Genomic DNA, 27,399 nt, shown 5'->3' with positions numbered 1-27,399 from the left:
AGTCTGTAGGTTCTCTTTTTACTCTTTTGGTGAAGTCTTTTGAAGAGCATAGGTGTTTGATTTTTAGAAGATCCCAGTTATCTAGCTTAACTTCTGGGGTTTCTGTGTTGATGATTATGGTTTGTATCCTGTTAATGCTGTGTATTAGGGCCCGTAGCATTGGTCCTATTTTTTCTTCTATGAACTTTATAGTTTTTGGCTTTATATTTAGGTCTTTGATCCATTTTGGATTAGTTTTGTAAAGGGTGTGAGGTATGGGTCCTGTTTCATTTTTTTGCAGATGGATATCCAGTTTTGCCAGCACCATTTGTTCAAAGGACTGTCTTTTCCCCATTTGATGGACTTTGGGCCTCGCAGTGTATTTTTTGATTGTATCATTTGTCTCTTGAATTTCATCCATTCAACTCCAACTCTAAACAACTATAGTTTATTGAATGCCTATTCTGTGCCAGTCTTTCTGCTGCAGACATTTACATTCAGTGTAATTATTGAGAGATGTGAGTTTATTGCTGTCATTTTGTAGTGCTTTTGTTTGTGGTGCTGACGTTTTCTTTGTTCTTCATACTCTCCTGTGCTGAATTCCTTTTGTTTTTGGATTTTTTTTTTTCATTTCTTTTGCTTTTGTAGGTCTTGTTTTTACTGAGACTTTATGTTTTTCCTCTTTATTTTGATGAGTATGTTTGTTAACTTTTTTGTGGTTACTGTGAAATTTACCCTTATCTTTCTAAGTTTGAAGCAGTCTATTATTACTTGGTATCGCCTTGCCTTCCTCTCCATTAGAAGGTTGTATACCTACAGCATTTATTCCCTTTTTAATGTTGTTATGTTGTCATTTACAGATTAACTGCTCTGATTCCCTGTTGTATTTCTTCTGGTTTTGGATAGTCCTTGAGAGTTCATTTGCTAGATTGGTATCTGGCTGGTATGATCCTTCTTCCTAGATTCAGCCTGTGAGCTGAAGTTCTTTGTTTTCAGATCGAAGGACTCCTTTTAATAGTTCTTGTAAGTTTGGTTTGGTTTTTACACATTACCTTAATTTCTGTTTATCTGGAAATGTCCTAATTTCACCATCATATTTGAACGGGAGTTTTGCAGGATATATTATTCTTGGCTGGCAATTTTTTTGTTTCAAGGTTTTATATGTCATCCCATTGCCTTCTTGCTTGCATGGTTTCTGCTGAATAATCTGAGCTTAGGCTTATTGTTTCTTCTCTGTATTTGACTTCTTTATTTTCATGAGCTGCTCTCAGGATTCTTTGTCTTTTGTTTTGACGAGTATGATTATGATATGTCTTGGTGATTTTCTTTTGAGGTCTGTTCTATATGGGGTTTGTTGAATGTCTTGGATGGCCAGCTTTTCATCTTTCATAATATTGGGGACGTTTTCTCTCAGCAGTTCTTCAATGATCCTGTTTGTGTTTTCTGTTTTCTCCCTGTTCTGGAACTCCGATCACTCGAAAATTTTTGCCTTTGATTGTATCCCACGTAATTTTCAGGGTCTCTTCATTTTTCTTTGTTCTTTTTTCTGAGTTTTCCTCGAACAGAGTTGTATCGAAGTGTTTGTCTTCAATTCCACTGATCCTGTCTTCCATCGTTTCAAATCTGCTCCTCACCCCTTCTACGACACTGTTCATTTCTGAAATCTTGTTGTTTATGTTTTGGATTTCTGATTGTTGTTTTTGTAGAATTTCTAGCTGCGAATCTATTTTGGCATTTTGTTCCTGCATTATTTTCCTGAATTCTTACATTTTTTTGGTCTGTATTTTCCATGAATTTGTCTGCCTTTTTCAGTCTATTTTTTTCCTCATTTTCGTTTGCTTTTTGCTTCAACTTGGATAATTCTGAGTATTAGAGGTTTGAATTCCCTATCAGATAGTTCTAGTGACTTTTCTTCCACTGGAAAGTCATCTGGTGTTTTATTTTGGATGCCTACTAGAACTATCCTATCCTGTTTTTGTCAATGTTTTAATATTGTCTGCTGTCTTCGGGGCATTCAGTAGTTATTTTTCTCTTTTATTGATTGTATATTTGTTTGTTTTGTCCTGCTTTTTTGTTTTATTTGGTTGTGTCTGAGCAGTTGGGCTTTGTGTTCTTTGTTGTTTGCTCGTCTGTGGGCAGGATACTTCTCACCTCCTTCTCCAATTGTCAGGGTCAGTCACTCAGATATGGTACAGCAGGGCAGGTCTAGCTAAACTGGAGTTTCTGGGATGGGTTGTTTGTGGCACTTACTATAGCCACTAGGGTGGGTCGGTAATCAGTGCGGGGCAGGTTCCGGTAGGCCGTGCCTGTGCTGCTTGGTGGTGTGATTAAGCGCACAGTGCAGATAGGCAGGATGAAGGGGGGAGATTGTGATGTGTGGAGGTAAGATGGGTATGGGAGAGAGGAGAGAGGAACAGGAGCCAAAAACGTACAAACAGAAAAGAGTGCTAGGGGAGCTTGCTGTTGGAGTGGAGAGATGAGAGACTATGAAATGGAGAAAAACAAATGGGAAGAAGAAGAACAAAAAAGAAAAGAACAGAATGAATAAATAAAAATTAGAAAAAAGAACAGCAAAGCTCCCAGGGATCCCACTGGTGTGGCTTCGAGGTCTTGGTAAGTTGTTCCCAGGTGTTGAAGTATAGCCTGGTTAGAAGATGTAGAGCTGTCCCTCAGCGCCAGTATTCAGGGGACAGGAAGAGAAGGAAGGTATAGAGAGACAAGAAACTGAGCAATGAAGAAAGATAAAGAGGGAAAAAGAGGGAAAAGAGAACAAAACAAATTTAAAAAGTTAAAAGAACAATAAAAAACCCCCAGAAAAACAGGAAAAAAAACCCCACAAAAAAAGAAACGCACTCAGGGATCCCTCTGCACGTCTGTGCAAGCCGAGAGGGTAGGTCCGAAGCCATGTAGCACTGCCCGGCCTGCATGGTCTCCCAACTCGGGAAAAGAAAAAGAAAACAACCAAACAATTCAAAACAAACAAAAAAGTCCTGGCATCCCACCTTGTGGCAGCACAGACCAGGAAGCAGTTCCACACTCGAACGGAGCTCTGCAGCTCCTTAGGAAGAAGCAAAAGATGACGCATGGAGCCAGGTATTTGAGCGATAGGAGGGGGAGGTGGTGAGAGGTAAGGAAGAAACCAAAAGAAGCGGAAAAAAGCAACACCAGCAGCTAACAAATGGCACTCAGGGAGTCGGCCAGTGCAGGTGGATGGAATCCAAGCAGCTGGTGCTTTCCGGCCAAGAGACTGTGGCCACGGGAAGCCGAGGAGTCTGAGTGGCGGTGAAGAAAGGTGGGGGGTGGAAAAGTGTATATCATCAGTTACCAGTTGTTCTGTCTCCTGCTGGAAGCTCCATGAAGCTGCCCTTTCGAACCCTGTATTTGCTGTTCTCTGACATGAGCCCAAGGTGGCGGATCTGTGTTAGCTGGTAGGGGACCTCTGCATGAATCTCTCCTTGCTCTCTGTACTGTGTCACTTTTTCACTGACTGAGTTCTTTATCTCTTCATTTGATATTTTAGGGTTTCAGGATTGCCGTTTTCTCTGTTGGGCTTAGTTTTTTGGATGTTTGCTGTGGAGGGACAACATGATGTTTCTGCCTAGAGCGCCATGTTCTCTACTTTAATTCTTATTATTTCCTTTCTTCTGACGCCTGAGGGCTTCTTTTGCTGTTCTCTTTCTACTTGTTCGAGTTGTAGTGTTACTGTTTTGGTTTTGGCCCTTTCTTCTTTTTAGATGTGTGCATTTATTGCTATGAACTGACCTCTGAGCACTGCTTTCCCAGTTTCCCAAAGGTTCTGGTAGGATGTGTTTTCATTCTTGTTTGATTCTATGAATTTCTTTATTCCATCCTTAATTTCTTCTATTACCCAGTATTTCTTGAGCAAGATGTTGTTCAGTTTCCATGTGTTTGATTTTTTTTTGCTTGCTTTTTCTGTTATTGATTTCTACTTTTATGGCTTTATGGTCAGAAAAGATACTTTGTAATATTTTGATGCTTTCGATTCTGGTAAGCTTTATGGTCTAAGATGTGGTCTGTTCTGGAGAATATTCCATTGTGCGTTGGAAAAGAAAGTACACTTGGCTGCTGTTGGGTGGAGTGTTTGGTGTACGTCCATTAGATCAAGTTGGTTGATTGTAGCATTTAGATCTTCCATGTCTTTATTAAGCTTCTTTCTGGATGTTCAGTTCTTCACTGAAAGTGTTATGTTGAAGTCTCCTACTATTATTATAGAGCTGTCTATCTCTCTTTTGAATGCTGTTAGAGTTTGTTTTATGTATCTTGGAGCCTCGTCGTTGGATGAGTAAATATTTATCATAGTTGTGTCCTCCTGGTGTACTGACCCTGTAATCATTAGTGTCCTTATCCTTTGTGGTGGATTTTACTTTAAAGTCTATTTTGTCAGAGATTAATATTGCCACTCCTGCTCTTTTTTGAGTGTTGTTTGGTTGATGTATTTTTTTCTATTCTTTGAGTTTTAGTTTGTGTCTTTAAGGTGTGTCTCTTGTACGCAGCATATAGATGGATCGTGTTTTTTTATCCAGTCTGCCACTCTGTGTCTCTTTATTGGTGCATTTAGTCCGTTTACATTCTGCGTAATTATTGATAGGTATGAGTTTACTGCTGTCATGTTGATGTCTTTTTTTGTGCGTTGTTCACAGTTTCTTTGTTCCATTTAATTTTCTGTGCTGAGTCGTTTTTCTTTATGTATTTTCGTCATTGATGATCTTCTATTTGCCGAGTCTTTATATTTTTCTTGTTTTTTTTTTTGATGTATAGGATTGTTAGTCTCCTTTGTGGTTACCTTAAAGTTTACCCCTGTTTTTCTAAGTTTATACCATTCTTTTATTTCTTTATATTGCCTTGACTTCTCTCTGTATGAAGAGCTATGACTATATTTTTTAGGTCCTCTTTTTCGTTTTAATGTTGTTATCTTTTACATATTGACATCTCTGTTACCCTATTTTCAGTGTTTTAGCTTTATTTTTGTGACTTCCCTGTCCGGGTTGATACCTAGTTGATCTGTCCTGTGTTCTAGTCTTGGGTTGTTATCTGATGTTATTGATTTTCTAACCGGAGCACTCCTTTTAATATTTGTTGTAATTTTTAAAAAATTTTTATTATTTTTTTATTGTACTTCAGGTGAAGGCTTACAGAACAAATAGTTTCTCATGAAACAGTAGTACACGTGTTGTTTTATGACATTGGTTAACAACCCCACAGCATATCAGTTCTCTAACTTCTCAACTTCTTTTTTTGGTGAAATTACACATAGCCAAAGATACACCATTTCAAAAATTTCTACATGCACAGTTCAGTGACATTGACTATGCTCTTCCAATTGTGCTGTTATTCTCACTTAAGATGAAGGCTTACAGAACAAAATAGTTTCTCGTTTAACAGTTACTACAAATGTTGCCCTATGACAATGGATAATAATCTCACAACACATCAACACTATCCTTACTCAACCGTGGGTTCCCTATCACCAGCTTCCTTGTCCCCTTCTGCCTTCTGGCCCTTGTCACTGGACTCCTGTACCTTGTTAGTCTCATTTGGTTTTACGGGGCTGTCCACTCCCAGGCTGAACAGTGAACCTCGGAGGTAGCTTCACCACTGAGCTAAAAGGGTGTCTGGTGGCCATACTCTCGGGGTTTCTCCAGTCTCCTTTAGGCCAGTAAATCTGGTCTTTTTTCGTGTGAGTTAGAATTATGTTCTACATCCTTCTCCAGCTCTGTCCAGAACCCTCTGTTGTGATCCTGGTCAGAGCAGTCAGTGGTGGTAGCCGGGCACCATTGGTTTTGTTTTTGCAAATTCCCTACACTTCTGTTTATCTGGAAATGTCCTAATTTCACCGTTATACTTGAGAGACAGTTTTGCTGGATATGTAGTTCTTGCCTGGTAGTTCTTTTTTCCTTCAAGGCTTTCTTTATGTCATCTCATTGCATTCTTGCCTGCGTGGTTTCTGCTGAGTACTCCGAGTTTAGTCTTATTGACTCTCCTTTATAGATGACTTTTCATTTATCCCTAGCCACTCTTAAAATTCTCTCTTTATCTTTGGTTTTGTCAAGTTTAAGATTATAATATGTCTTGGTGACGTTCTTTTAGGATCTGCCTTATGTGGGGTTCAGTGAGCATGTTAGATATCTTGTCATCTTTCATGGTATCAGGGAAGTTTTCTGTCAACAAATCTTCAACAATTCTCACTGTATTTTCTGTTATCCCCCCCTGTTCTGGTTCTCCAGTCACTTGTAGGTTATTCCTCTTGATAGAGTTCCACATAATTCTTAGGGTTTGTTCATTTTTTTAAGTCCTTTTATCTGAGTTTTCTCAAATAAACTTGGTGTCAAGTGCTTTATCTTCAATCTCACTAATTCTGACTTCCATTGCCTTATTTCTGCTCCTATTACTTTCTGTTGAGTTGTATAATTCTGTAATTTATTGTTAGTCTTCTGGATTTCTGATTGCTGTCTCTCTATGAATTCTTGCAGCGTGTTAAATTTGTCATTATACTCTTCTCTAATCTTCTCAGGTTCTTCTATCACTAGGCCTGCATTTTGCCAGATCTATTTTCTGATTTCTTGGAGAGTTTTGTAGATTAATCTTTCATATTCTGCCTCTGGTAATTCCAAGAAATTCTCTTCCTCCGTAAAATTTTTTGATTGTTTATATTGGGAGCTTGCTGAAGCCATCATAGTCTGCCTCTTTATGCGACTTTACGTGATTTGATATTGACTCTTGTCTCCCAGCCATCAGTAAGTTATTATATTTATTTCTTTTATGTTTGCTTACTGTGTCCTAGCTTTTTGCTTTGTTTTGTTTTGATATGCCCTAATAGGCTGCTTGTGTGAGCTAGCCCGATCACCAATGTCCTGCCACCAGGTGGTAAGTCCTGTCTCTAAGTATGTGAGCCCAGGAGTTCACCCACTGCTCCTGCCTGGAGTCAGCTCAGGTGTCCAGGTAGTTGGCCAAGAAGTATGTGGTGCAGGCTCACACCCATAGTCCTAGACAGGCATGGGTGGTTGTTGTAGGCACAGGCATTTGGTTGCAGCAGAGGGTCACAGGCTGAGCAAGGCAGGAGGCTGACGGCTGCCCCTGAGTGTCCGGGAGGAAAGCGTGTCCTCCTTCCCTAGAGTGCTTAGGTGGATGGGTTTTGCAGCTGGAATATGAGCACCCAGTGCTGTTGGGTGTAAGGACTAGGGGGCAGCATTTATTCTTGGCCTCCTGCCGCAGGTGGCTAGGTGGTGTGGGTAGGGCCAGCAGTCCTCAGGCCCTTGATGTGGGTACGTGAAGACCCTGCTTAATGAGCAGAGCAGCGTCAAATGGCATGAATTTTCCACTTCACAGCTGAAACAGTGGAAGATAGACTTCCGGTATATATGTTGTTCTGCGGTATTGAGGGCCTACACTGTTGAAATGGGCCCACACAAGTTTATGCAGGTGGAAAGGCACTTAAAGTCTGTGGACCCCCTATGCCTGTGCCTAGGCAAAGAAGCTGTTCCTACCCTGAGTTCGTGGCTCAGGGGAGCTGGCAGATTATTTTTTCGCTGTTTGTTAACTTGTTCCCTCTCCAAGGTTGGGAGAATGGCTCAGGGTGGGTCACGGGTCATACTTCCAACCTAGTGGAGTCGGCAGTTGCTGAAGCTGGTCCCGGACCCAGTGCAAAGCAGAGAGCAGGGAGGTAAATGGGAGAGATGTTTTTCCCAAACGGGGGTGTTTTTGATCTGCACGGTAGGCCAGAAGCAAGTACTTATCTTTCGCTGATCGAGCGCTGCTTCTCACTGGCTCCATTTGGCCGAGTAGACTCTCTGCTGCCGGGTCTCTCCTGATGGGGAAAACGCATCCCGAGTGCCGCTGCTTGCCTGCCTTGCTGTGCAGTACGAGCTGATCAGGCCTGAAATACTCAGGCTCTTGCGGGGTCAGGTCTAACAACTCCTTGCTGCTTCCGAACCGTCTCTCCCTCTCCTTGCTGCTCAGTCCGATTCCTCAACTTTGCCTTTGATGTTCAGGGCTCCTAGATTGTCATATATAATCGATTCACTTGTTTTTTCAGGTCTTTGTTGTAAGAGGGGCCACGAGAAGCATCTGACTACTCTGCCATTTTGGCTCCCCACTAGTATTTTCTTGAGCTCTCTGTCCCTCCAAAGTTCAAGCAGATGGGTGGCCATCTGTCACGGCTGGCTGGATTTGTAGCTCTCAAAGGGCATTTGTGGAATCCCTGGGTGGTGCAAATGATTAATGTATTTAGCTGGTAACCAGAAGGTTGGAAGTTTGATTCCACCCAGAGATACCTTGGAAGAGGGCCTGGGGATCTACTTCTGAAAAAATCAGCCATTGAAAGCCCTCTGGAGCACAGTTCTACTCTGACAAACATAGGGTTACTGTAAGTTGGAGTCAACTTGTTGACAACTTTTTTTTTTTTTTAAGGACATTTGCAGTGTTACAGTTCTGTCCAATGCCAGTAGCTGTTTAATTGATTAATGCCTTTGTTTCAAAGCTGACTTAACTGGAAAATCAGTGTATTGTTACAAGACATATAAAGCTTAATATTTTGTTAAATTATATTATCTTACACATTTTTTTTTAGGCCAAAGGTTTGGATGCAGTTGTTCTGAGTCTGCTCATTCTAGATGGTGAATCAGTCTACAGCTTGACATTGAAGCCTATATTGCTGTTATTAGCCCGAGTTATCCTAGTCAATGTAAGACATAAACTGACAGCTATTCAGGTAAGGAAAGAAAAAGATCCATGGAGATTATATGTAGGTGTGACTTTGTGCTTAATTAGCATCAGACTGTAGGTGTGATATTAACAATGTCTTAGTATATTTTGTTTTCTAAGTATTCTGATAGGTATTTAATTTTAAATTCTGATGAAAATAAGGAAAAACTTCTTCCCTCATGTGATTCATCTAGTATAAAATGAGATTATGTTGAGCCTCTTTGATAGGATTGTGTGTGTGTGTGTGTGTGTGTGTGTGTGTGTGTATGTGTGTGTATATATGTTCAGTCTCTGAATCCTAAATACAGGTTTAAAACACACTCTTGATAAATGAAGCCCTGATACATGCTACAACATGGATGAACCTTGAGAACATTATACGGAATAAAATAAGTCAGTCACAAAAGGACAAATGTTGTATGATCCCACTTACGTGAAATATCCAGAATAGCAAATGCATATAGACCAAAGATTTATTGGTGGTTGCCAGGTTGGGAGGAAGGGGGAAAGAGGGAATCATTGGTTGGGGGCACTGAGCTTCTGGTAAGGATGATGGAAAAATTTGAAAACGGATAGTAGTGATGGTTGTACAACGTGATAAGCATCATTAATGTAACTGAATTGTGCATGTAAAAATGTTGAAATATATATTTATCACAATAAAAAAGTAAAAAAACAGAAAACAAAAGGAAAAAAACCCAACCCCCCTAAATCCTTCATAGACTTTTGTTATGAATATATATAACAATATATTTGCTATTTCAACCATTTTTACATGTACAATTCAGTTACGTTAATTATGTTCTCCCATGCTGTGCAACCATTACCACTATCTGTTTCTAAATTTTTTCATTACCGTTAACAGAAACTCAGTACCTCTTAAGCAATACCTTCCCACCCCTACTCCATCCCTAGTAACCACTAATAAACTTTGGTGTATAAGCGTTTGCCTGTTTTGGGTATTTCATGTAAGCGGGATCTTAAAATATTTATCCTTTTGTGTCTGACTTATTTTACTTAGCATAAACTTTTTTTAAAATTTATTTATTTTTTATTGTAGTACTTTAGATGAAGGTTTACAGAACAAACTAGATTCTCATTAAACAGTTAGTACACATATTGTTTTATGACATTGGTTAACAACCCCACAACACGTCAACACTCTCCCTTCTCAACCTTGGGTTCCTTATTACCAGCTTTCCTATCCCCTCCTGCCATCTAGTCCTTGCCCCTGGGCTGGTGTACTCCTTTAGTCTCATTTTGTTTTATGGGCTTGTCTAATCTTTGGCTGAAGGGTGAATCTCAGGAGTGACTTCGTTACTGAGATAAAAGGGTGTCCAGGGGCCATACTCTCAGGGTTTCTCCAGTCAGGCCAATAAATCTTGTCTTTTTTGTGAGTTAGAATTTTGTTCTACATTTTTCTCCAGCTCTGTCCGGGACCCTCTATTACGATCCTTATCAGAGCAGTCAGTGGTAGTAGCACCATCTAGTTGCACTGGACTCAGTCTGGTAGAGGCCGTGGTAGATGTGGTCCATTAGTCCTTTGGCCTAATCTGGAAAAAGTGCTTTCTCATGAAACAGTAGTACACATATTGTTTTATGACATTGGTTAACAACCCCACAACATGTCAACCCTCTAACTTCTCAACTTTTTTTTTGGTGAAAATACACATAGCCAAAGATACACCATTTCAAAAATTTCTACATGCACAGTTCAGTGACATTGACTACGCTCTTCCAGTTGTGCTGCTATTCTCACTTAAGATGAAGGCTTACAGAACAAAATAGTTTTTCATTTAACAGTTACTACACGTGTTGCCCTATGACAATGGTTAACTAGCGTAAACTTTTCAGGGTTCATCTGTGCCCTAGCAAGTATCAGAATTTCATTTCTCTTTATGGCAGAGTAGTATTCCATTGTATGTATATACCACATTTTATTCATTCATCTGTTGATGGACACTTAGGATATTTTTACCTTTTGGCTGTTGTGAATAATGCTGCAGTGAACACTGGTGTATAAGTATCTGTTTGATCCTTGATCCCTGTTTGTAGTTCTTTTGGGTATTTACCTACGAGTGGAATTGCTAGGGGAACTGCCATACTGTTTTCCACAGTGGCTGTACCATTTTACGGTTCCACCAGCAATGGATAGTTTTACAGTTTCTCCACATTCTTGCAAACACTTATTATTTTTCATTTTTCTGATAGTAGCCATCCTAGTGGGGGTGAAGTGGTATCTCGTTGTTTTGGTTTTCATTTTCCTAATGACTAATAATGTTGAGCGTTTTTTCATGTGCTTATTGGCCATTAATGTATCTTCTTCGGTGAAATGTCTGTTCAAGTCCTTTGCCCGTTTTTTATTGTGTTATTTGTCTCTTTTGCTGTTGAGTTGTAGTTCTTTATGTATTCTGGATATTAAACCCTTATCAGATATATGGTTCCCAAGTGTTTTCTCCCAATCTCTAGGTTGTCTCTTCACTTTGTTGATAAAGTCCTTTGATGCACAAAAGTTTTTAATTTTGATTATTTATTCTATTCATTTACCTATTTTGTCCTCTGTTGCTTGGCTTTTGGTGTCATATCTAAGAATCTGTTGTTGAAAACTATGTCCTGAAGCATTACTCCTATGTTTTGTTCTAAGAGTTTTATGGTTTTAGTTCTTACATGTAGATCTTTAATCCCTTTTGGTGTGAGGTATGGGTCTGTCTTCATTCTTCTGCATGTGGAGATCCAGATGTCTCAGCACCTTTGTATATTTTTATGAATTTTGTATAAGGATAATGAACAATAGCCAGAAGTGCGGCATTTTTGAAATGGATCTTAATTACTGTTTTCTGGCTCACGTCCTACCTTGTTTCATTTTTTGGGTTTGATTTAATAAGACATTTATTGAATATAAGCTAGTCAGGAGAAGTACTCACACTCACAGAAAGCCAATCTGCATTAGGAGGTGACAGAAACCACAAAAGAGATGCAAAGAAAGTGCTTCAGAGGTTTAATGGGGAGAGAGATCATGTTTATTGAGAGAATCAGGGAAGACTTCAAAGAGTAAGTGGTATTTGAGCAACATTTTAAGGGTTGATGGGATGAATTGGAGTGGGGGTTGAAAGAAAGAAAAACATTTCAATGAGAGGAAACAGTATGAACAGTGACACATAAGTTGTGGGTGTGGGGAATGAGGAGTAGACTAGTTTGGATATAAAATATGAGAAAGAAGTTAGTATAAGCCAAAGCTGGAAAAGTTTGTTTGTTCATGTAGGAGCTCGAAAGTTTTGTTAAGAAGATTTAAGTATTTAGTGAGAAGCAGGAAGCCTTGAAGGGTTTTGAGCATGGATGTGAAACTATCACAGCTGATTTCAGGAAGAGCGCTTGGGTGGCAATGGCATGTTGGCAATGAAAATGTTAGATTGGAGGCCAGGAGACCAATTGGAAGAGGATTATAGAATGAGTGGGAGAAATAATAACAATTGAACAAGAGCGATGGTACACAGAATAGATAAAAGCGGAATTGGAGTGGAAGATTCTGTAGGAAGAGGAAACTGATTGGATCTGGAATAAATAGGGAGAAGTATCAAATATGACACTGGTGTTCCACCCTGGGACCGTGGTGATACTGATAATAAGAATGACAGAGGGTGTTGAATCTGATTTTAGCCTCCTGAGTTTGAAACATCCAAAGAGTATGCAGATTACCTTTGTATGAGACTCTGCTAAACCTTAAATCACTTAGAAAAGTAAGAGCTTCTAAATTAGGTTGTCCGCTGTGCGGTGTGCAGTTTTTGCTGCAGCTACTACTCACTCTGCAATTGTAACTATGAAAGCAGCTGTAGATAATATGTAAACAAAAGAGCATGGCTGACTTCCAGTAAAGCTTTATTTATGGACACTGAAATTTGAATTTCATATAATTTTCACATATCATGAAATATTAGTCTTCTTTGGATTTTTTTTCAACTATTAAAAAATGTAAAAACTATTCTTAGCTCATGAGCTTACAAAATCAGGCAGAGGGCTAGGTTTGGCCCATAGGCTGTAATTTGCCCATCCCTGCTGACTGTTACAATTTAGGGATGCACATTTCGTGTTGCCAGAAATAGTCAAGCCACATTTTAATGCAAAATCTACCAATTTTAGTTGTTGGATGAAAAATTTTAAAAAACTCAGTATTTATATGGGCCAAATGTAGACTTTTTTGGCCTGTATTGTGTAAAAACTTATTTTCCTAAGCATTTTAAGTTTAGACCATGACTTGATTTTAGAGAAGTATAAGAAGGGGAATGATGCCTCCATCTGCAACTTTTATGAGAGCTAGAGGGTTCGGAATCATTTGTACTAGAAGGGTTTTAATAGGAGGGTTTCAAAATGTCCTAGCAGGTAAGTCTTATCTTTGATATAGCCCCTGGGTGGTATAAACAGTTAATGCACTTGGCTGCTAACTGAAAGGTTGGAGGTTCAAGTCCATCCAGAGGTGCTTCAGAAGAAGGGCCTGGCAATCTGCTTCTGAAAAGCCAGCCATTGAAAACCCTATGGAGCACAGTTCTATTCTGACTCACATGGGGTCGCCATGAGTCAGATCGACTCGGCAGCAACTGGTATATCTTTGACCTTTTAGTGACATTAGCTTGAATAAAATTTTTTTCCCAAGATCATCTGAGTTAAATGGCCTTACAGACTGGTACTTGGCAGAGGCTGCCAGATGTTTCTAGTGAAACTAATGGTCATTAGTGAGTGAGTGGTACAGTTTTCATTCATCATAAGTTTTCATCAGCAAGTATGTTAAGCATCATTTGAAAAAAGATACCCGTTATTATCAACAATTTAGGAGAATAATACGTGAACTGCTGGTGTGGATGTCATACTTCGTAGAGTTGGAGAGACAAGTCATCTTAATTTCTTGGCAGATGCTTAACAACTTTTTACTTCTGCTTAAAACCTTATTTTCTTGTACATCACCGTGTAAACATTCTGTGGAGAAATCGTGCCTTTCAATTGAAACATTATTCTTTTATTGAAGTGTTTTTTGCTTTGGGTCTTTAGTATATCATTCTTTTAATGGTGATATTAAAAAATTGCTCTTTGATAAATGAAGATAAAATGATAAAGAAGCAGCACATACTTATTCAGGTTAATTTTAACCTTTATAATTCTTTTTTAATAGTCTGCCTCCTAAGAAATACACTGAAGTTATTCATTATGATATCATTGTTTTTATGGAACTGTAAAGGAAGATAATTCCCCCACTGTCTTACCCGCTAGTCTGTAAACTCTGTAGACTACTGGTAGTAATACATAAATGTTGAGAAAAGAGTCTTGGCTTTGAAATCAGACCAGAGTTTATCTGGCTCAGCCACTTGGCAGCTGTGCAACCTTATGCTAGTTAGTTTCTCTATCAGTTTCCTTATTGATAAAATGGAGTAAATTGGCAAACATTTATTGGATGCCTTTTGAGTACACTAATGGCCCTGCCTTCCAAGGGGTTATCGATAGTGTGACTTCCAAGACTGAACACTCTGATAACTGCTATAATCAGGAGACAGGATCTAGAAATGAGCTGAAACAAGGTTTCAAGTTTCTCTTTTTAATCATGCCTCAGTCTTTCTACTAAGCAGTTTTTGGCAAAGAAAAAAAGGCAGTTATATTTTCTAGTAGAAAAATTTGTTTCATTACGCCTCCTCCCCAAATAAAGACTTTGGGTTAAGTGTTAATTTATAGGTCTGATAGGAGTTCAGGATCTTGTAATGTATGTTTTCTTAAAAGGGCAATCTCTTTGAGTGGCTCTATCTAAATTCCCGTATCTAGAAAAGGAAAATGTCTGCTGCCAAACCTGACTCACTTATTGCAATAGCAGATAAGGGGCAGATAATTGAAATGTAGACTGACTTCATTAGCTTTAGTGATAGGAAAAGAATGAAAATGAGGCAGCACCTCAGGGAATTAAATTAAAAATGATATGAAACTTTCTTTCTGTTAGATAATTCTACCTTTCCTTACATGGACTGAGGAAACAGCATTCCGAATTAGAAAGGATTTTGTCATAGAGTGGGAATTCATTTGTGACTGCATCTTTGTCGTAACAGTTGTCCTTGGGGAGTTCAGAAGGGAACTAGGCTGTTTTACTGCTTAATCAAATGAAGAAATTTAGTTCAAGTAAACTTGATTACTTGGTCTCCTACTAGTAGGTATATTGCTTTTCAAAAAAGGAAAATTTGTTTCTTATACCTTCATGTAATATAATTCAAGGTAATACAGTTATAATTAATTTTGATGATTCGGTGTATGATCATATTTGATACTTCTAGCAGCCTATTAAAAACATTTAATACCTGTTATCACAGACACACACGTGAACGCATAGAAGAGGTTCTAGAAGAATATACACCTTTGTCAGGAATTTTTCTGGTGGAAGAGGAAGGGGTTGGGCAGTAGAGGAGAGACTTTGACCCTTACTGTAAATGCTTCTGTATTGGCTTTTTTAAAACAAGAATGCATTGATTAAGTGAGAACAAGCAGCTGAGAATAGAAGTCACTATGTTCTCAACCTGTGGGTTAATCAAGACAATGCATAAAACGCAGTTTCTACTTTCAAAAATGTGCGGTCCAGGTAGAGTTATACACTGATGTGGTGCTAATTTCTAGGAACAGTGTAGAAGTTCAGAGAAGCCATGTTAGTAGAAGAAGAATTTATGGAAGAGGTTTCATGTGAAAGACAGGGAGGTAGAGGGGTCTTCCCAGTTTTGGAGAATGTCTAAATCCAAGGTATTTTCTTATTATGTAGCTTGTGCAACATACATTGCTTTCGGAAGGACATAATTTCTCACTTGTGGGGTAAATGGGGGATGACGTGCACAAATACAGTGAAATGTGTTTGCACAGAGAGGTGCAAATAATGTGCTGGAAGTGCAAACAAAGGGAAATTGTCCCCTCAGGAGGACTTGGTACTTGGTTTTGGTGGTGATGGGTGCCACAGCACAGCAGGATAATTTTAACAGTATTTTAAAGGAGATGGTCAGTTTGAAGTGACATCAGAAAGCCCAACTGGCTAAAAAATACAGACTTTGAGAGAATGGAGGGAAGATTTTATTCTTGTGGAAGACGTAGAAGTGGATTTGGGTATTGTTACTGAGGACTTATCGTGAATGGGTAAGCTTACTGAGGAATAAATTTAATCTCATGAATATAAAAAAAAATTTCTAAAAATTAACTTCAATTAATGTAAAAACAATTTTTTTCCCAAAGTGTTCTTTTATTCCAGCTTATGTGGTACTTTCTTTTTCTAGAGCTTGCCGTGGTGGACTTTGAGATATGTGAATATTCATCAGCAGTTGCTTGAGGAGCGCTCACCTCAGCTTTTTGCTCTTGCTGAATACTGTATTGATCAAGGTATGTAGCAGATTTTTATTTGATTTGGGTATGTAACTCCATTCTAATTTCTTAGCTTTTCAGTTTTTTCTTTGACAGGTAATAAATAGTAACTTTTTGTTTGAGGTTATTCCCTTTGGTTCCTTTTTTTTCTGTGTGTGGAGTATCACAAATTATTAAGGTATGTCAGATTGTAGAATTTATTTTGGTCTTTTGATCTTTTAAAAAGTCAATCACTTTCGTTTATATTGTCTACTTGGAAAGTGTGATTTGTTCTGTGGCGGTTACCATGATTTTATCACAAATTGCTTAAAGGTGTTTTAATATTTTTTCCTGTTCTTTAATCAAAGAAGCCTCATTGGAAATAAATGTCAGCTCCCTTTATTTAAAAAAAAAGTCCTTAGCTAAACTTGAGCTGGAGTATTTTGTGCTAAATTACCTGCAGAATAGGCAATTGTTTTTTCTCTTATATCGTATTGAGTTCATGAAGAAAGTGTTCATATTTTTAACCTTTGGTAGAAAATACATTTTGCTGAGGATGACAACTGGTAGGAAGGTATTTTTACATTTTGTTTTATTATTTTGTATTGTAATATATAATGTTCATATAGAAAAGTACCTAAAAAGTATAAATGAAAAATTTAGCAAATAATTATTAAGCAGTCACCCATGTAAATGCCACCCACTGCCTTTGGTGCAGATGCCTCTCATGTTTCCTAGAGAAGCATTTTAAAAGTGAGGAGAATCTTGGGTACTCAATACTCAGTTTCTAGGGTCCCTTGGAACAATTTCTCTTGGCTAAAGAAGCCAAACAAAACAAAATAAAAGCAAAAACAAATTCTCTTGTAATGAAGGAGTACTTGAACACGAATGAACTTGGACTTGGTAATGAACTTCTGAGTTACAGAGATAGGACTTGGCTTTAGATATGTCTGATTCCAAAGCCCATGCTCGTTTCACATCCCAGGAATATAGAGTGAATATGTATGTGTGAGCATATGTATGTATAAGGAGGTGGTGGTGGGGGTTAGAATTACTCTGTGTATGGAGAAGCAGTCATTTGTCCTTGAGGGAGGTAGCACATTCATGAAAGCATGTATAATTTTAAGAACCTTCTGTACCTTACGGGGGTCTCTTTCTGTATTACGATATAGTAGTAAGGAGCCTTGGTTGCACAGTGGTTAAGCACTCAGCTGCTTTCTGTAGGAGAAAGACCCTAGTGATCTGCTCCTGTAAAGATTAAAGTCTAGAAAACCCTATGGGGCAGTTCTACTGGGATCTACTATCACATGGGATCGCTGTGAGTCGGAATCCACTCAGCGGCACTCAACAACAACATACGGTAACAAGCTAGGCCAGAATGCTCTAGAGGGGAGTGTAGCTTGTGCAGTAATATTACTGTTTAGGCTGGGTTCTATAGGAGAGCAAAACCAGTGAAAGGTGTATATAAATATTGAGAGAGAGAATTATTTCAAGACAATGACTCATGCAGTTGTGGAGGCTGACAAGTCCCAAATCTGTGGGTCAGGCATCAGGCTGGAGGCTTCTCTTGACTCATGTGGTTGCAGGAGCTGATAAACCCAAAATCGGCAGGTCAGATGGAAGGCTGCTGGCTCACATCCCAAGAACTGGAGGTCAGAGGATGACGAGTTGGATACAGGATCGGGAGAGAGCAAACTTTGCCAGAACATCCATATGTATTGGATGCATGCCACACCCCCAAGGAAGCTCCCCTTTCAGCGGATTGGCTGCTCACATCAGATCACAAAATGGAGGATGACTGCATTATATCTGCCCAACCACTGAGAATCATGGCCTAGCCAAGTTGGCACGTAAACTTAACCATCACAATTACTAAGCTAGGTGATTGTTTAAAACTAATTTTTCCAATTTTTGTTTGTTCAAAGACAAATATATAAACTTATGCTAATCTTAGGTAAAATGAGCATCTATTCGTGGTTCAAAAATAAAGTATATTCAATCAGTATAATAACTGATTCATTTATGTTGTTTGTACTAGGTCTTAAGAGAGCTTAACAGTCTTTCAAGATTTCAAGTAATATGAGTTTGTGCAACAAGCAAGGGCTTGTTAGATCACCTGAGCTCAAACTTTGTATATGAAAAAAAAGTTTATTCTGCCATGGGATTTATGCCTAACATTAATTGTTTATTAAATTAAGGAGATTACTTTCCTATACAATGATCTTTATTAAGTAACAACTGAAAAATATCTTTTTCTTCTGGAAAAATCTTAGGTCCTCCAAAAGTCTTTGGTTTATTGCTTATTAAATTACAAAGACTTTATGAGCAAATTTAATGAACCATTTGTCTTTTCACTAAGACTATAAGCACCTCTGTAGGTTGTGAGCTCTTTGAGGGCTGAAGTTTTTGCTTGTTTCTATTAGCATAGTTGTAGATAGTTACCATCAAGTTGATTCCAACTCATGGTTGGAATATGCAGCAAAACAAAATGTTACCCCGTCTTGTGTCATCTTTGAGTTCATTGTTGTGGCTCTTGTGGCAGTCCATCTTACTGAGGGTCTCCCTCACTCTTGTTGGTCCTCTACTTCACCAGACATGGGGTCCTTCTTCAGCAATTGATCCTTCCTGATGATGTGTCCAAAGCAAGCAAGTTGGACAATGCTCTGTTGTGATCCATAAGTTTTCACTGGCAAATTTTCAGATGTAGATTTCCAGGCTTTTCTTCCTAGTCTGTCTTTGTCTGGAAGCTCCACTGAAACCTGTGTAGCATGGGTGACCTGCTAATATTTGAAATACTGGTGGTATAGCTTCAAGTATCCCAGCAACATGCAGGCCACCACAGTATAACAAACTGACAGACAGGTGGTGGTTCTGTTAGCACAGTAGCTAGAAAATACAGATATTTAGTACATATTTGTTGAATAATAATAGCTGACATTTATTGAGCCCTTACTACATGCTAGACACAATATTAAACATTTTAATTTTATTATCTTACTGAATCCTTACAACATCCCAAAGATATATATACTAATCTACGTTTTACAGATGAAAAACTGAGGCACAGAGAAGTTGAGTAACTGAAGTTCTCTAACGTACCTCGCCTCAAATCGGCGGAATGAGGATTTATTAGAATTTATTAGGTTGTCTTATTCTAGAATTCATGCTCTTAACTGCTGTGCTATTTTGCCTCCTTTGAGTGTATTTAAGAAGATTCAGGATTGGAAATTAGATCAGTCATTCTCAACTTCACTGCATTTTAGAATTACCTGGTGTCATGGATTGAATTGTGTCCCCCAAAAATATCTGTCAACTTGGCTAGGTCATGATTCCAGGTATTGTATTATTGTCTACCGTTTTGTCATCTGATATAATTTCTCTATGTGTTGTAAATGCTGTCACTGTGATATAATAAGATGGATTAGTGGCAGTTATATCGATGAGGTCTACAAGATTAGATAGTGTCTCAAGCCAATCTCTTTCGAGATATAAAAGAGAGAAGCGAGCAGAGAGACATGGGGACCTCATACTACCAAGAAAGCAGCACCAGGAGCAGAGCATGTCCTTTGGACCTAAGGTTCCTGCGCTGAGATCCTCCCAGACCAGGGGAAGACTGATGACAAGGACCTTCCTCCAGAGCCGATAGAGAGAGAAAGCCTTCCCGTGGAGCTGACGCCCTGAATTTGGACTTGTAGCCTACTAGACTGTGAGAGAATAAATTTCTCTTTATTAAAGCCATCCAGTTGTGGTATTTCTGTTATAGCACCACTAGATGACTAGGACACCTGGGGATCTTTGAAAAATACTGGTGTCTGGCCCTCACCTTCAGATACTCTGAGTTAGTGGACTTGGACCTACTTTGTTTCTGATTAGGGTTATGCTCTCAATGAAATGTTTTCTTTCAACGCCATTAACCTAGCCTGAGAATAATGAAGTTGTTCTGTCATTAGAGCAGGGACTCTTCACTTTTGTCTTAGTGGTAAATGAACCCCAGAAATTGTATGCAAAATGGTGTTTTTTAGGGGAGAAGTTATAGAACTTCATTTAAGGAAGCAGTGTTGGTGCCCGGATATACTTTGTCTTCCATTTTGATAGCAGTTTTTATCAGAGTTAACATATGTACGAGGGTATTTCAAAAAGTGAAATATTATAGAAGTTATGAGAAAATTGATCCTATACAGGTACCATATGGGACTTTGAGTCTTCTCATAATAGTGTTGCTAAGGTGTGGAGTTCTCTTCAGAATGAAATACGAAGCAGAATTTGGAGAAAATTAAGACCTGATGCCCTACTTAGCAGACATGTTGTTGTCCTTTTTTTATTTCTAATAAAATGAAAAATGAGTAGACTAAATCTTCTCCTGTACGTGCCATTGCAGATTTTTGAAATGAAGTGAGATACAGTCATAAACAAACAGTGCAGTAGGCATAAGTCTCCAATTCATGAAATTGGGTAAGGTTTTGAAACTCAGGGATGAGTTGAAGGTCAGTGTTAGTAATAGGGAAAAAAGTTGATATTTCCAGAGGATAATTAAAACATTTAGAAGAAGATGGCATCAGTATTCAGTCCACTATCTCTATTTTTGTCAAAAGGTAGTTACATTATACTGCATAAGATGTAATGCTGTTACCTCTGCTACATTATACTTTTATGGAAAATTGGTAAATCAACAAAAAGCAAGAAATCACTGGGAGTTTTTTTTTTTCATGGAAATAAAGTTTGATGCAATAGCTATAGGGAAAATCCCATTCTTTGCTTTATCCCATATTACATAAATCTACATTTATGGCTACATCTTTATCACATCTTAGTGATTAATGTTCATAATTATGACCCTTAATTAAGAAAAGAAAAAAAAATTCCCTTATGTACCATTTTAAAAGATAGGAGACCGTCTGGTGTATTTTAGAGGGAATTCTATTCTAAGAGGTAAAGTTTAGTTCCAAAACAGAAAGGTTAACTAAGAGATCTGGAAATTATGACTCTAACTGACTCATTCCCCAAGTGGTCTTAATTCATTTCTGTATTGTATTTCAGCATATCCATTTGCTTTGCCTTGTGACTAAGAATTTTTTATGTTGCTATTCTAGGCTAATCAACAACATTTTTCATTTTATCTAGTCATAAATTGGTTTATTTTGGCTCTGTCCAAATAGGTCTTCAGATAGTCTTAAACTGCAACATTTCATAAAGAATTTTATTTAAAAAAATGTTTTCTTCTGGGATTTGACCCAGATGTTGGCCAGGCAGTCAATTATAACTGAAATACAATTCAATGTCCAGAGAAGGATATTATATTTGAAATGTTGTTCTTGAAGGATCATCAAAAAGCTGGCAGGATTTCTTTTTTTCAGTCTTTGAAATATAAGCAGAAGGTTTTATGAACTACTGTGATCCTTACATTCTTGTCCAGGAATGTTACATCAGTAGAATAGAATAGAATAGAGTCCATCATAATGTCAGTACAACTTTGCTGGCCTGATTGCAGCTTATGAAAGGAGCAGATTAGAATCTTGAAAAGTATGTTCCTCAGCAAGATGTAAGGCATTCTTTTGAATGTTACACTAAATGAAACTACAATTCTGTAAAGACTAACTTAAGGTCACACAACCATTTATTGTGGGCTCTGATACGGAAAACGTGTAGTGTGTGAGATGTAATATTGTGGCTTAGCTATTTAAAGATGAATTAATGAAGAAGTTATCATCTGAGAGAAAACAGATTAAAACAGGAACTCTTTCCCAAAGAGTTCTGTGACATCCTCAGACAGCTCTGTGACTCTGGGATTAGATTGTTTCCACATTGAAATAGTTGTTCAGGTTAATCTCTTGGTGTCTGGGTCATCTAGTGCTGCTATAACAGAAATACCGCAAGTGGATGGCTTTCACAAAAAGAAGTTTATTCTCTTACAGCCCAATAGGCTAGAAGTCCGGATTCAGGTGCTGGCTCCAGAGGAAGGCTTTCTCTCTCTGTCGGCTCTGGAGGAAGGTCCTTGTGACGCATGAGTCTTCCCTTGGTCTGGGAGCATCTCAGCAAAGGAACCTCAGGTCCAAAGGACACGCTCTGCTCCCAGCCCTGGTTTCTTGGTGGTATGAGGTCCCCCTGTCTCTCTGCTCGATCCTCTCTTTTATATCTCAAAAGAGATTGGCTGAAGACACTGTCTTATCCTATAGATCTCATCAGTATAACTGCCGCTAATCCTTCTTACTACATCATAGTGATAGGATTTACACCACGTAGGGAAATCACATCAGATGATAAAATAGTAGACAATCATACAATACTTGGAATCATGACCTAGCCAAGTTGACAGATATTTTTGGGGGACACAATTCAATCCATGACACTTGGTGATTGATGTATACATTGATTTTTTGTTCCCCCATAAATTTCGTATGTTGCAATGAATGTTATTAAGTGTACTAAGTAATAACATCTGTAGTTATAATTATCCATAGAGATTTTAGTATAGCATTAAAATAACCTTGTGAGACGAGATTTTGGTTTTAGCATACATTTTAAACGTATTGGTTGACATTTCTATCCAGAAGGTCATGAATATTCATTTCTATTGAGAACCTACTAATTTATTAAAATAGTAAATACATATCTGCTGGGTCAACGTGCTCTTTTTATTTAAACATTGAGTTATCCAAAGCACAAAATTCTTTGTTCATAGTTGACTCATTATTTTCCATTATTCTGTATTTATCTAGCCAGTTCTTAAATCTTAACGGTTTTTCCCTAAGGATCACATACATATCTATCCCTCTTTTCCATTCCTACAACTCTTATCCTAGATCAGGTCTGAAATACGTCATTTGGAAAGGCCCTTTAGAGATCATCTAATCCAGCTAAATCATTTTACAAGGAATTGAGAGTCAGAGAAGTTACCCAAGAACCAAAGCTAGATATAGAGCTTCTGACTCCAAATCCTGCTCACTTTTCTGTTACCTTTCTTTAAGCTGGTCAATGGGCAGAATTCAAGTAACTAACGATGGTAGTAAGGAGCCCTGGTGGTGCAGTGCTAATGAAAGGTCAGCAGTTTGAACTAACCAGCTGCCCCATTGTGGAAAGATGTGGCAGTCTGCTTCTGTAAAGATTACGGCTTTGGAAATCCTATGGGGCAGTTCTGCTCTGTCTCTAGATTTACTATGAGTCGGAATCAACTCCACGGCACTGGGATTAATAATAATAATGCAGCTAACACTTCTATAGTGCTTACTCCATACCAGGCACTGTTCTAAGTTTTTACATGTATTAATTTATTCCTCATAACACCTCTGCTGTCGAACTGAAGAGCTGAAATAGGAGAGTTGATACAGCGGATATACTGGAGTAGTTTCCCAGTTGTTCCTTGACTTTCATGACCGTGACAATATAGGCCAAATACTTTGTCGAATGTCCCATACTCTTGGTTTATCTGATATGTCCTCATGATTAAATTCAGGTTATTCATTTTGGTGGGAATATCACAGAAGTGATGCAGTATTCTTCTTGTTGCATCCTATCAAATTGAGATGACACACAGTTTCAATTTTTTCTGTTACCAGTGATGTTAACTTTGGCCATTTGATTAAGATGATGTCTGCCAGTCTTCTTCACTATAAAGTTACCCATTGTTAATCATTTTTCCTTTATAATTAATTAGTATTTTGTAGTGAGGTACTTTGAGACCATGTAAATATCCTGTTCCTCACCAAACTTTGAATTTATTCATTTATAGATTGATATTAGTATGAACTCATGGTTTCCTAATTTATTCAGTGGGTTGTAATCTGTTATTGTCATTACTTTGATGCTAGATTATCTCAGATGGGCTGGTGGGAACGCATTCAAACTGACTTTTGTATCTTTTTGACATGTTTTTTGAATGCTTTTTTATTTCTGACCCAAGAAGGTGTTTTATAAATCTTTCCCTGCTCCAGTCCTGGAATCAGTACTTTCACCTAGGAAGTCTGGTTCCTTTTAAAGCCTTTCAGCAGACATAGGTAGGAAATATATGTAGGGATGTGTATCTGTACATACATGTGCACATCTGTATTTCTTTTTTTATCTGTATGTTAAAAACCATGAGTTCACACCAGTACCTCCAGTTTCAATCTAGTATCACAGGGTTTATGTATGTCACCAATCTCCAAGCCATGCATACTGTCTCTTCGGTTCTAGCCTCAATTATGTAGACCTCCCCTTAGTTCTGGCCTTGCTGAACACACAGCTGAGTCCCTGGCTTGACCCTGTTGAATGTGCTGGTCAAGTCCCTGGCCAGTTTGAGACTCCAGCCCCAGCAAGCATAGTAGTCTAGTCCCTGAGTGTTCCCCAGCCCCAGCAGAGTCTCTCAGAGAGCCCTGGGTTTTGCAAACATGCTGGCTGAGTCTCTGGTCTGACCTCCAGTCTGAGAATCCCCAACCCAGCCATGAACTCCTGCTGAGGCTTTGTTTGAGACGCCACCTTGACAACCACACACTGGCTCAGTTGCTAGCCGAGGCCCGGCCCTGGCAAGCTTAGGTGACTTGGTTTAATTTATGACCCTGACCAAGGGTTCCAATTAAAATTTAACTTTGCAAAGGGTTTATAGCTTTGATTTCATATTTGTATCCTTTTTTTTCTTAAATGGAAAATCTTGTTCCCAGGTTTAACATATTTACTTATTTGCCTTATTCGACTTATACAGAAGTTTCAGAATAATAGCTATATTCCCAAAACCCAAACACAGCGCCGTTGAGTCATTTCTGACTCACAGCTACCCCGTAGGGTTTCCAATGCTGTAAATCTCTACGGGAGCAGACTGACACATCTTTCTCCCACAGAGCCACTGGTGGTTTCAAACCACTGACCTTCTGATTAGCAGTTGATCGCTTTCATCACTGTATCACCAGAGTACCTTATACTAATATTACTACTAACAGTAAGGCCACTGAATGAGGTTTAAGATTCCTTTGCAACTCTGTTTGTCTTTAGAATATATTACATTACTATGTATACAGTACTCTAAGTCAAAATGTTTCAAGGCACTTGAAATGATTCTTAGCCCTGGCATCAAGTTGTTAATATGTTGTTGTTGTTAGGTGCTGTCAAATTGGTTTTGACTCATAGCAACCCTGTGTACAACAGAATGAAACACTGCCTGGTCCTGTGCCTTCCTCATGATCATTGTTTTGCTTGAGCCCATCGTTGCAACCACTGTCAATCCATCTCATCGAGGGTCTTCCTCTTTTTCACTGATCCTCTACCAAGCATGATGTCCTTCTCCAGGGGCTGGTCCCTCCTGATAACATGTCCAAAGTATGTGAGATGAAGTCTCACCATCCTCGCTTCCAAGGAGCGTTCTGGCTGTACTTCTTCCAAGACAGATTTGTTCGTTCTTTTGGCAGTCCATGGTATATTCAATTTTTTTCGCCAGCACCTTAATTCAAAGGCGTCAGTTCTTCTTTGGTATTCCTTATCCATTGCCCAGCTTTTGCAAGCATATGAGGCGATTGAAAACACCATGGCTTGGATCAGGAGCACCTCGGTCTTCAAGGTGACATCTTTGCTTTTTAACACTTCAAAGAGGTCTTTTGCAGCAGATTTGCCCAGTGCAGTGTGTTTTTTCATTTCTTGACTGCTGCTTGCATCAGTGTTGATTATGGATCCAAGTAAAATGAAATCCTTGACAACTTCAGTCTTTTCTCCATTTATCTCCATGTGTTAGTTTTTTTAGCTTTTTGTTTGTTTATTCTTTCAGCGTTTCTTTTTGTTGTTTTGTATTTGCCTTTCTCTTCCTTACTCAAAATGTAATATGCTACATACTACCTGGTGCTTTGCCTTATTTTACTTAATGTATGGTGGTGTAACATTCTATTATGTGGATGTTTTATAGTTAATTTACCCAGTCCTCTCTTGATAGACCTTTGGACTGTTTCTAGTCTTTGTCAGCGTATTTTGATCCTTGAAGTGGGCTTTAAAAGTTGGCTGAGGCAAACAGGAGACTTAGGTTTCCCTAAGTAGCAAAAGCTTCTATTCTTTGTCTAATTTATATTCTTACCTACCCTTTGGTATCTTCTAGAGCATATATTTTACCAGTGCCTGTAAGGTTCTGCTATGGGCTTAATTATTTGGTGCCAACCCTAGGGCATTTGTATGAGCTGTTTGGATGTGTTCTAACTTCCCTTACATGCTTTGGTGTAAGAGAGATCTGGATTTGAATTCAGTCTCTTTCCTCTAACTGGTTGTACATTACTCAGCTGTGAAATGGGGATGATAGCACCCACTTCTATGGTGGAATATTTTAATAGGTCCTCAGCCAATGGTAGATTGTTATTACTACAAAATACACTTTTTTACTTTATCGTTTTAGCTTGAAAAGTAGACTTAATCTGTGGAAACAAAAGGCTTGTTTTAGAATGTGGATTTTTTTAAAGACTGTTTTATACCTTTTCGTTGTTTGGAAACTTGAGTAACTAGAGTGTTATTTTTAGAACTTGCCTAAGCAAAAAACCATAATTAAATTGTTGGCATTTTGTTTTTTCTAAATACAAACAACCTCAGTTTCAGAATATGTCTTTGGGATAATATAAATTGATACCAATTATATAAATTATTAAAAAATATATGATGCTCAGGATAATTACTTTGACATTTTAGTATTTTAACTATCATAAGCAATCATTGTTTTTCTGATTTTTATAATCAGAAAAAACCTAAAAGTTATTTTTAAACATTTTAATCATTTAAAAGAATTTAGATACTCTTTTTTCTTTTTGTTGTACTTTAGATGAAGGTTTACAGAACAAATAGTTTCTCATTAAACAGTTAGTACACATTGTTTTATGACAATGGTTAACCATCCCACGACATGTCAACAATGCCTCTTCTTAACTTTGGGTTCCCTATTACCAGCTTTCCTGTCCCCTCCTGCCTTCTAGTCCTTGTCCCTGGACTGTTGTGCCCTATTAGTCTTATTTTGTTTTATTGGGCTGGCTAATCTTTGGCTGAACGGTGAAACTCAGGAGTGACTTCATTACTGAGCTGAAAGGGTGTCTGGGGGCCATCCTCTTGGGGTTTCTCCAGTCTCTGTCAGGCCAGTAAATCTGGTCCCTTTTTTATTGAGTTAGAATTTTGTTTTACATTTTTCTCCAGCTCTGTCCGGGCCCTCTGTTGTGATCTTGGTCAGAGCAGTCAGTGGTAGTAGCTGGGTACCATCTGGTTGTACTGTACTGAGTCTGGTGGAGGCCGTGATAGTTGTGGTCCATTAGTCCTTTGGGCTAATCTTTTCCTTTTATCTTGTTTTCTTCATTTTCTCCCTTGCTCCCGAAGGGGTGAGACCAGTGGAGTATCTTAGATGGCTGCTCACAGGCTTTTAAGACCCCAGAC

The 27,399-nt window shown here is 38.5% G+C and overlaps 1 protein-coding gene across 8 annotated transcripts in view; it reads left to right on the top strand.

Moving 5' to 3' along the window:
• The window catches only part of TTC27 (tetratricopeptide repeat domain 27), a 301,971-nt gene that overhangs the window by 34,080 nt on the left and 240,492 nt on the right, over positions 1-27,399 (top strand). For 6 of the 8 annotated variants that reach the window (XR_002824887.1, XM_004369571.1, XM_023736183.1 and 3 more), the window contains exons 4-5: positions 8,567-8,707; positions 15,981-16,083. Coding sequence is in view for 7 of the 8 variants with exons in the window: in XM_004369571.1 (XP_004369628.1) it covers positions 8,567-8,707; positions 15,981-16,083 (244 nt within the window). In the remaining variant the exon portion in view is untranslated. The remainder of the gene's footprint in view (positions 1-8,566; positions 8,708-15,980; positions 16,084-27,399) is intronic. The other 2 variants (XM_023736184.1, XM_023736178.1) reach the window with 1 other exon arrangement.

This window comes from Trichechus manatus, unplaced genomic scaffold, assembly GCF_000243295.1.
Source record: "Trichechus manatus latirostris isolate Lorelei unplaced genomic scaffold, TriManLat1.0 scaffold00005, whole genome shotgun sequence".
Classification (NCBI taxonomy): Eukaryota; Metazoa; Chordata; class Mammalia; order Sirenia; family Trichechidae; genus Trichechus; species Trichechus manatus.
Note: the sequence above shows the minus strand (reverse complement) of the source record. Positions and strands in the feature narration are given on the sequence as shown.